Here is an 11,009-nt window from a genome sequence, read left to right as displayed (position 1 = left end):
TAGTATCTCCCCCATTTTCTGTGGCTCCACACAAAGGCCGCCTTGCTGATCTTTGAGGGGCCCTCTTCTCTCCGTAGTTACCCTTTAGTCCTTGATATATTTGTAAAATCTCTTTGGATTCTCCTTAATTCTATTTGCCAAAGCTATCTCACGTCCCCTTTTTGCCCTCCTGATTTCCCTCTTAAGTATACTCCTACTTCCTTTATACTCTTCTAAGGATTCACTCAATCTATCCTGTCTATACCTGACATATTCTTCCATCCAACAGGTTTATTTGGAAGTACTACCTTTCGGAGCGCTGCCCCTTTGTCAGGCAGCTGTGGCAGCAGGAGCACAAGACATAGAATTTATAGCATTGCTCCAGGCCAGGCAAACATTCCAGTGAGTCTCCTTCCATCCTCTCCAGAGAGGTTAATTCCTTCCTATCGGGTGGCAAACAGAGCTGCACTCTGTATTCCGACTGTGGCCTAACTAACATGTTCTACAGCTCTATTATAATCTCCCAGCTCTTGTATCAAATACCTTGACTAATAAAGGAAAATATCCCAAATGCCTTCTAAACCTCCCTATCTACCTGTTCTGTTGCCTTCAAGGATCGATAGAATTGCACACAAATGTCCAGCTGATACGAATAACCAGGGCCCTGCCATTCATCATATAGGAGCAAGTTACTACAGCTGATGAAGTCTTTACTGAAAACAACAAATGCTGGAAATCACAGCGGGTCAGACAGCATCCACAGAGAGAGCAAGCCTACGTTTCAAGACTAAATGACTCTTCACCAGAGTTTCTTGCCATTCACCATGTACCTCCTTGCCATGGTAACCCTCCAAAAATGCATCATTTCACACGTTTGAGGATTAAACTGCATCTGTCTCTGTTCTACCCACCTAACTGGCCCATCTATATCTTCCTGTTGTCTAAAACTTGCCTCCTTGCTGTCAGAGCACCAATTTTATGTGTCATCTACTGATAAAACCACCTAAATTTGTGTCTAAATTATTAACGGATATTGCAAACAGCAAGGGACCCGACACTGAACCCTACCATATTGTCAATCTACAACTGCTTAGACACTGGGTAAGCCACTTTGGCAATTGAGTGGTTTACTAGACTATTTCAGAAGGCAGTTATGAGTCAACGACATTGCTGAGAGTCTGGAATCATGTGTGCACTCAACCAGCTAGGAGAGCAGATTTGCTTCCGTAACGAAGTGAATAAATTAGATGACACCAGATGAATATTTACGACAATCTGCCAATGACCATTAGCTTCAAACTTAATTAATTGAACCTAAATTTCTCACATCCTGTACTGTGATTTGAACTTGTGGCTTCCAATCACTGGATATGGCTTAATGATCAGTGTTCCAGTAACAACCACAATTCTACTACTCTTGGTTTTAATGATGTTAATTGAGAAAATAAAATTTGGCTAATTCACTGAGGAATAATGCCCTGCTTCTCTTTGAAATAGTCCCATCGGACCTTGTACATCCATCTGAGGCGGCTGATAGCGTCTTGGTTTTACACAAAATCTGAAGGACCACACAGCTGTGACAGCATGGTACTCCCTCAATTCTGCAGTGGGAGAGGCAGCCTGTATATTGTGCTCACATTTCTGGAGTGGGGCTTGGAGCTCTGACTCAGTTTACTCAGAATCATGTTTATTACAGAACCTTTGGCAGATATTTTCCCACCTGACTGAATGAGGACACTTTTCTCTTCTGATAGCAGCTTGATCAGGAGAGACCCAGGAGTGAACCCACGATTTCTCAAACTGTTTGTCTCAGTGCGATCATCTGAATTTTTTAAGTTTGAAAAAGCATTTGACCTATTAATTAACACATTGTACAAATGTATACGATCTATTGCACAGCCATGTACATTATAAAACAGATACTTCTATCCAATACATCATTGTAGACATACTTACAGCTGTGGCAAGTGAAACAGCATCCAACTCCACCTTCCCTAAGTGTCCACAGAATATGGAGCTGACAACACTTATATTAAAGATCATCAGGTGTGAAAAAAACTGTTGAAAAAAGATGAAATTGGTCATCAGGCTTTACTCAAACACCTACTTAAACTAAGTCCACTTGATTGGCACTATATCCACCATATTAAACACTCTTCCCTCCATTATGGACAGAGAGTGCTACACTCTGTACCATCTACACGATGCACTGGTGAAATCCATCAAGGCTTCTTCAAGAGCACGTCTGCAACTCATGATCTTGACCAGCTAGAAGGTCAAGGACAACTGATCAGCACCCGCAAGTGATACACCACCCTGACTCAAAAATTATAAGTCATAGAATCCACACAGTGTGGAAGCAGTGCATTCAGCCCAGGTCTACACTGACCGTCCAAAGAGCATCTCACCCAGACTCATCCCATTCCTGTAGCCCTGCGTTTCCCATGGCTAATCCACCTAGCCTGCACATTCCAGGATACTACAGGACAATTTAGCATGACCAGTCCATCTAACCCGCACATCTTTGGACTGTGAGAGGAAACTCGGTGAGACACGGGGAGAATGTGCAAACTCCACAAAGACAGTCGCTCGAGGATGGAATTGAACCCAGGTTCCCGGTGCTGTGAAGCAGCAGTGCCGCCCTGTTCCTTCGCAAAATCCTGGAATTTTCTACCCAATATCAAGTTGTTCAGTTGTGTATAAGAGCACTTCTGGATGTAAGCAAAGAAAACATCAGTTTGATATGACCTTGAGCACACAGGCTGCAACCACTTGCCACCATCTTCTCCCATGTAATTAGGGATGTGCAATAAATGTTGGTCTTACCAGTGACACATGCAGTCAATAAATGCAAAGAAAAACTCCATGGATTTTAAAATAGCATAACTGATTTATTATTCTAAATACACAAAATTCCACGAAATTGGAGATAATAATAGCATTGTTTTACACAGATTCAGTTCAACAAATTGCCCGTAATGTTACCATCAGTAAAGAATTACATGTTTGTAACACATATGAATGTGCACGCTGTTCTAACTAACTTAATCCCAACAGCAATAAACTGCAATTTCTCCCTACTGTTCAATATCACTAAAGTGAAATAGTACAGATTAACTCTTGCAAGCAGTTTTGTTAATAAAGACAAAGTCAGTTTTAATAGTCGAGGCCCAGGAGAGGTTTATGTTTATTTATTCACAGGATATATTTGCTGCTGGCTAGGCCAGCATTTATTGCCCAGAGGGCAGCTAAGAGTCAACGACATTTCTGTAGGAACGGACTCATGTGTAGGCCAAAGCAGGAAGGGTGGCAGTTTCCTTCCCTAAAGTACATTAGTGACCTAGATGGGTTTTTCCAACAATTGACAATGGAAAGGGGTTAGAAAAGACTTACAAGGATGTTACCAGGGTTGGAGGATTTGAACTATAGGGAGAGGTTGAATAGGCTGGGGCTGTTTTCCCTGGGGCGTCGGAGGCTGAGAAGTGACTTAATAGAGGTTTATAAAATCATGAGGGACATGTTTATCCTAAACAGATCGGGTCTTTTCCCTGGAATGGGGGAGTCGAGAAATAGAGAGCATAGGTTTAGGGTGTGAAGGGAAATATATATAAGGGACCTAAAGGGCAGCTTTTTCATGCAGAGGGTGGTACGTGTATAGAATGAGCTGTCAGAGGAAGTAGTGGAGGCTGGTACAATTACAACATTTAAAAGGCAACTGGATGGGTATGTGAATAGGAAGAGTTTAGAGGGATATGGGCGAAGTGCTGGCAAATGGGACTAGATTAATTTTGGATTAATCATGTCTCACTGGAATCCTTACATACAGATGAGGAAGGACATCACTTTGACTGGGACAACACATCCATGCTAGGACAAGCCAAACAAAGACACGCACAAGAATTCCTAGAAGCATGGCATTGCAACCGGAACTCTATCAACAAACACATCGAGTTAGACCTCATGTACCACCCCCTGAGAAAAAGAATAGGAAGTGACTTCACCACAGGAAATAACATCACCACAGGAAATGACATCACCAACCCAAAGAAACCCAAACATATAATTAGAAAGCAGGAATTTTCAGCAGTGCTTCACCTGAGGCCCACTGAAGATGTTACCTAGTAGGATGACAAAATATCTGGAAATGAACCTTCGAGCTCAGCGAGCAAACCTACATCCAAGGTCTGTTTCTATGTTGTACATCTCTATGACTCATGGTTATCATTAGACTCTTTATTCTGAAGTTCAAATTCCATCTGCCATGGCAGGATTCAAACCCCGGTCCCCAGAACATGACCGGTGTCTCCAGATTTACGTCCATCTGTAACACTAATAGGCCATCACCTCCCCAGGAATAGTAACAGTTTATTTTTTAAATTGCTCTCTCATGGGATGTGAGCATCATTGGCTGAACCTGCATTCACTGCCCATCCATAGCTGCCAAGAAGTGTGGGACTGGAAAAGCCCAGCCGGTCAGACAGCATCCGAGGAGCAGAGAGTCAACATTTTGAGTATACGCTCTTCATCAGGACTGAAGAGCTTATGCTCGAAATGTCGACTCTCCTGCTCCTCGGATGCTGCCTGACCTGCTGTGCTTTTCCAGCACCACACTTTTTGACTCTGATCTCCAGCATCTGCAGTCCTCTCTATCTCCCATTCATAGCTGCCCTTGAGAAGGTGAGGATGAGCTGCCTTCTAGAGATGCTGCAGTCCACATGCTGGACGTAGACCCATATGCCATTAGGGAGGGAATTCCAGGATGTTGACGCAGTGATCTGCAGAGACAGGAAACTGGGATTGTTCAAGAGATTTCACAAGAGGTGCTCAAAATCATAAAAGGATTTACTTTCGGGTCAAAAAGGGGAAATTGATTCCAATGACAATCAGTTGCAGACCAGATGATGCAGATCAAAAGACAAATAAACTATACTTTTTGTTTGCAGTCTGGTGGTGGCTCCAGGTTAATAGTAACATTCTAAAAGGGAATTGAAGAGGTGAGCATTTTCAGGGCAATGGGGAAAAGGCAGTGAAGAAGGACAAAGTGGATAACTACTCCAAACAGAAGGGACAAGGGATGATGGTTAGTATGTTGTATCAATTACAGGATGGCAACATTAGAGGAGATTTATTCCATATAACCATGTAGAGAGAAGAACATTCAACTACACTATGACAGTAGACATATCAAGACTGAATGAGAAATGCTGTTGTACAATTTATGAAAAGCGACCCACCCTATCCCTATGATCCTGCACTTCCCATGCTAATCCACCTAGCCTGCACATCCCTGGATATGGTGAGCAATTTAGTGTAGTCAATCAACCTAACCTGCACATCTTTGGACTGTGGGAGGAAACTGGAGCACCCAGAGGAAACCCACACAGATACAGGGAGAATATGCAAACTCCACGCAGCTACCCGAGTCTGGAAACAAACCCAGGTCCCTAGTACTGTGAGGCAGCAGTGCTAACCACACGAGATGCAAACATAAAATAAATGCAGGAACTGTGGATAGGAAGTGCTCTTTCTAGATGATGATAGATTTTCAACTATCCCTGATCAAAGGAATGACGATAACCACATTTGCTTTCAGCACTGGCTCCATGACAAGGTGGCGTGGAGTTGTATATTGTATGACAGCATGACTATAACAGCACCGAAATCAAATTAACTGGTTCGGAAGAAGGATCACTAAATTCAAAATGTTAACTCTAATTTTTCTCCAAGATGTTGCCAGACCTACTGACAATTTCTGCTTTTAAATTCAGATTAACTGGTTATTCATTTCATCTACTACTTGTGACCTTACAGTGCGCAGAAATAACAGATAGAGTCATAGAGATATACAGCACAGAAACAGACCCTTTGGTCCAACGCATCCATGCAGATCAGATATCCCAACCCAATCTCATCCCATTTCACAATACTTGGCCCCTATCCCTCCAAATCCTTTCTATTCATATATCCATCCAGATGCCTTTTAAATGTTGTAATTGTACCAGCCTCCACCACTTCCTCTGGCAGCTCATTCCATACACACACCACCCTCTGTGTGAAAACCTTGCTTCTTAGGTCTCTTTTATATCTTTCCCCTCTCACCCTAAACCTAGGCCCTCTAGTTCCTGACTCCCCCATCCCAGGGAAAAGACCTTGTCTATTTATCCTATCCGTGCCCCTCATAATTTTATAAACCTCTATGAAGTCACCCCTCAGCCTTCTATGCTCCAGGGAAAACAGCCCCAGCCTGTTCAGCCTCTCCATATAGCTCAAACCATCCAACCCTGGCAACATTCATGTAAATCTTTTCTGAACCCTTTCAAGTTTCACAACATCCTTCCGATAGGAAGGAGACCAGAATTCCACACAATATTCCAACAGTGGCCTAACCAAAGTACTGTGCAGCCGTATCATGACCTCCCAACAATACTCAATACTCTGATCAATAAAGGAAAGCATACCAAACACTCCCTTCACTATTCTATCTATCTACAACTCTACTTTCAAGGAGCTATGAACCTGCACTCCAAGGTCTCTTTGCTAAGGAACACTCCCTCGGACTTACCATTAAATGCATAAGGTCTGCTAAGATTTGCTTTCCCAAAATGCAGCACCTCGCATTTATCTAAATTAAACTCCACCTGCCACATCTCAGCCCATCTTCTCATCAAGAGCTCACTGCAATCTGAGGTAACCTACTTCACTGTTCACTACACTTTTGGTGTCATCTGCAAAATTACTAACTGTACCTCTTATGCTCACATCCAAATCATTTATGTAAATGACGAAATTTAGTGGACCCAGCACCGACCCTTGTGGCACTCGACTGGTCACAGGCCTCCAGTCTGAAAAGCAACCCTCCACCACCACCCTCTGTCTTCTACCTTCGTGCCAGTTCTGTATCCAAATGAATAGTTTTCCCTGTATTTCATGAGATCTAACCTTGTTTGTCGAACGCCTTACTGAAGTCGATATAGATCACAACTACTGCTGTGCCCTCATCAATCCTCTGTTACTTTTTCAAAAAACTCAATCAAGTTTGTGAGACATGATTTCCCACGCACAAAGCCATGTTGACTATCCCTAATCAGTCCTTGCCTTTCCAAATACATGTACATCCTGTCCTTCAGGATTCTCTCCAACAACTTGCCCACCACCGAGATCAGGCTCACTGGTCTATAGTTCCCTGACTTGTCTTTACCACCCTTCTTAAATAGTGGCACCAAGTTAGCCAACCTCCAGTCTTCCGGCACCTCACCTGTGACTATCAATGATACAAACATCTCTGCAAGGGACCCAGCAATCACTTCCTTAGCTTCCCACAGAGTTCTAGGGTACACCTGATCAGGTCTTGGAGACTTATCCACTTTTATGTTTCAAGACATCCAGCACCACCTCCTCTGTAATATGGACATTTTTTCAAGATGTCACCATCTATTTCCCCACATTCTACATCTTCCATATCCTTTTCCACTCCTGCAAAATACTTGCTTAGTATCTCCCCATCTCCTGCGGCTCCACACAAAGGCCTCCTTGCTGATCTTTGAGGGGCCCTATTCTCCTCCTGGTTACCCTTTTGTCCTTAATGTATTTATAAAAACCTTTTGGATTTTTCAAAGCTCTCTCATGTCCCCTTTTTGCCCTCCTGATTTCTTTCTTAAGTATACTCCTAGTGGCCTTTAGATCTCTAAGGATTCACTCGATCTTTCCTGTCTATACCTGACATATGCTTCCTTCTTTTTCTTAACAAACCCTCAATCTCCCTATACCTACCAGCCTTTCCTTCCCCCCCAACAGGAATATATTGTCTGTGGACTCTCAGTATCTGATTTCTGAAGGCTTCCCATTTTCCAGCTGTCCCTTTAGCTGCGAACACCTGCCCGTCAGCTTTTGAAAGTTCTTGCCTAATACTGTCAAAACTGGCCTTCCTCCAATTTAAAACTTCAACTGTTAGAGCAGGTCTATCCTTTTCATCACTATTTTAAAATTAATAGAATTATGGTCGCTGGCCCTAAAGTGGCCCCCCACTGACACCTCAGTTACCTGCCCTGTCTTATTTCCCAAGAATAAGTCATGTTTTGCACCTTCTCTAGTAGGTACATCCACATACTGAATCAAAATATTTTCTTGTATACACTAAACAAATTCCTCTCCATCTAAACCCTCAACACTATGGCAGTCCCAGTCTATGTTTGGAAAGTTAAAATCTCCGAGCACAATCGCCCTATTATTCTTAAAGATAACTAAAATCTCATTACAAATTTGCTTTCAATTTCCCGCTGTATATTAAGGGGTCTATAATACAATCCCAATAAGGTGATCATCCCTTTCTTATTTCTCAGTTCCACTGAAATAACTTCCCTGGATGTATTTCCAGGAATATCCTCCCTAAATACAGCTATAATGCTATCCCTTAGGAAAAATGCCACTCCCCCTCCTCTCTTGCCTCCCTTTCTATCCTTCCTGTAGCATTTGTATCCTGGAACATTCAGCTGCCAGTTCTGTCTATCCGTGAGCTATGTTTCTGTAATTGCTATGATATCCCAGTCCCATGTTCCTAACCATGCCCTGAGTCCATCTGCTTTCCTGTTAGGCCCCTTGCATTGAAATAAATGCAGCTTAATTTATCAGTCCTACCTTGTCCCTGCCTGCCCTGACTGTTTGACTTGCTCTTTTCTCAACTGAACCAGTCTCAGATTTTAAAATCACACAACACCAGGTTATAGTCCAATAGTTTTTTTGGAAGTACTAGCTTTCCGAGCGTTGCTCCCTCACCAGGTGGTTGTGGAGCATAAGACCAAAAATACAGAATTTATAGAAATTATTATAAATATAAATATTTTAAACTTTGTACACCCCAGTCCAACACCGGCATTTCCAAATCAGTCTCCGATTGATCTCTTTCCTCAGTATCTCCCAGGGTCCCACCCCACCACCCCCCTTACTTTATAAAATCCTCCCAAGCAGCTCTAACAAATCTCCCTGCCGGTATATTCCAATTCAGGTGCAATCTATCCTTTTTGTACAAGTGACTCCTACCCCAGAACAGATTCTAATGAGCCAAAAATGTGAATCCCTCTCCCATTCACCAGCTCTACAGCCATGCATCTATCCTCCTATTCCTACTCTCACTAGCTGGTAGCACTGGGAGTAATCCAGATGAATCTGGGACTTGGGAGAGTCAAAACATAATTATGCCACTATCTAAACCAGTTTTATCTGAGGATTAGTTTTGGTTTTGGCTCCTTCTATGCAATGCTTTTAGGGCCAAAGGCAGCCACTCAGCCTTTCAAGCCTGCTAGCCCATGGCTGATCATATCGTTCAACCCTATTGTAATGTAAAATAATAGAAATCTATCAATTCAAGGATCCACTTTATAATGAGCTGTCAGCATCCTCTGAATGCCAAGAGGATTAAGAGTCATTTTCAGATGGAAACTCACCACTGGGCCAGCCAGCCGGGACAGCTCCCGCACCTCCTTCCAGAAACTGCCGGCGCTGATACCGATCACGCTCCTCGGTGTTAGCTCCACGGGGCTGCCTGTTGTCGGGATGGCTTCGCTGAAGCTCACGGCCGGGGACTGGGCCATGTCCTGGGATCGGAGCCACGGCCTTCACTGCGGGAGGCTGGGAGGCGCAGCTCGGGAAGCCCAGGTGGTAGTGAACCTTCCTCCACCCAGGGAGCCCAGGTGGTAGTGAACCTCCCTCCACACAGGGAGCCCAGGTGGTAGTGAACCTCCCTCCACACAGGGAGCCCAGGTGGTAGCGAACCTTCCTCCAGGCAGGGGGTCCCAGGTGGTAGTGAACCTTCCTCCACTCAGGGAGTCCCAGGTGGTAGTGAACCTCCCTCCAGCCAGGGAGTCCCAGGTGGTAGTGAACCTCCCTCCAGCCAGGGAGTCCCAGGTGGTAGCGAACCTTCCTCCACCCAGGGAGTCCCAGGTGGTAGCGAACCTTCCTACAGACAGGGAGTCCCAGGTGGTAGTGAACCTCCCTCCAGACAGGGAGTCCCAGGTGGTAGCGAACCTCCCTCCAAGCAGGGAGTCCCAGGTGGTAGTGAACCTCCCTCCACCCAGGGAGACCCAGGTGGTAGCGAACCTTCCTACAGACAGGGAGTCCCAGGTGGTAGTGAACCTTCCTCCACCCAGGGAGTCCCAGGTGGTAGTGAACCTTCCTCCACCCAGGGAGTCCCAGGTGGTAGCGAACCTCCCTCCAGGCAGGGAGCCCCGGGGAGTCCAGGTGGTAGTGTAGATGCCTCCAGGCAGGGAGTCCCGAGGGCTCTAGGCGTGTTAGTCAGGGAGTCCGGGTGTGTCCTGGCAGGCAGCCCAGGTGGCAGTGGGAATGTCTCTAGTCGGGGAGTCCCGAGGGTTCCAGGTGTCTCTGGGCGGGGAGGCTCCAGGTGTCTCCAGGTAACAGCTCACTTCGGCACGAGCCGCTCCAACACGGCTCAACACCACTGGTGATTGGCCAAAGCCCAACCCAATCACAATTCCCCTTCCGGAGCAGACCCCACCTCCCAGTGATAGCTCCGCCAATCACATGTGAGATCCGCCCGGCCTCTGCTGCGGCGTCCAATCAAAGATTACAGCCGAGCCCCTTCCAATATAATCCCGCCCCTCCGTGCTCACCCCGCCTCCCTCAGTCATGGCCACGCCCCCTCACCTCTGAGTCAGGCAAAGGCCGTCCGGCCCATCCAGCCTGCTAGCCATTCAATAAGATCATTACTGGTCTATTCATGGCCTCAGCTCTACTTACCTGCCCTCCTACCATAACCCTTAATTCCTTTAGTGTTCAAAAAAATTAAATAGCTTTGCCTTAAAATCATTCCACAACACCTAGTGTAGGGGGACGAGCTGAGAATAGTTCACAGGTCGGCGCAACATCGAGGGCCGAAGGGCCTGTTCTGCTCTGTATTGTTATATGTTTTATGTTCTATGTAACACCAGGTTGTAATCCAATAGGTTTATTTGGAAGCCCTAGCTTTCGGAGCGTCACTCCTTCATCAGGTGGTTGTTGAGCATAAGACCATAAGATAC

General features: G+C 45.1%; 1 protein-coding gene across 1 annotated transcript in view; it reads right to left on the bottom strand.

Annotated features, from left to right (window-relative positions):
• The window catches only part of LOC122563930 (multidrug and toxin extrusion protein 2-like), a 45,769-nt gene extending 35,300 nt beyond the window's left edge, over positions 1-10,469 (bottom strand). Inside the window, exons 1-2 of the mRNA XM_043718199.1 lie at positions 9,420-10,469; positions 1,936-2,037 (exon numbers count right to left, since the gene is read on the bottom strand). Coding sequence (XP_043574134.1) covers positions 1,936-2,037; positions 9,420-9,566 — 249 coding nt within the window. The 5' untranslated portion in view covers positions 9,567-10,469. The remainder of the gene's footprint in view (positions 1-1,935; positions 2,038-9,419) is intronic.
• Positions 10,470-11,009: the final 540 nt, after the last annotated feature.

Source organism: Chiloscyllium plagiosum, chromosome 28 (assembly GCF_004010195.1).
Source record: "Chiloscyllium plagiosum isolate BGI_BamShark_2017 chromosome 28, ASM401019v2, whole genome shotgun sequence".
In the NCBI taxonomy this organism is placed as follows: Eukaryota; Metazoa; Chordata; class Chondrichthyes; order Orectolobiformes; family Hemiscylliidae; genus Chiloscyllium; species Chiloscyllium plagiosum.
Note: the sequence above shows the minus strand (reverse complement) of the source record. Positions and strands in the feature narration are given on the sequence as shown.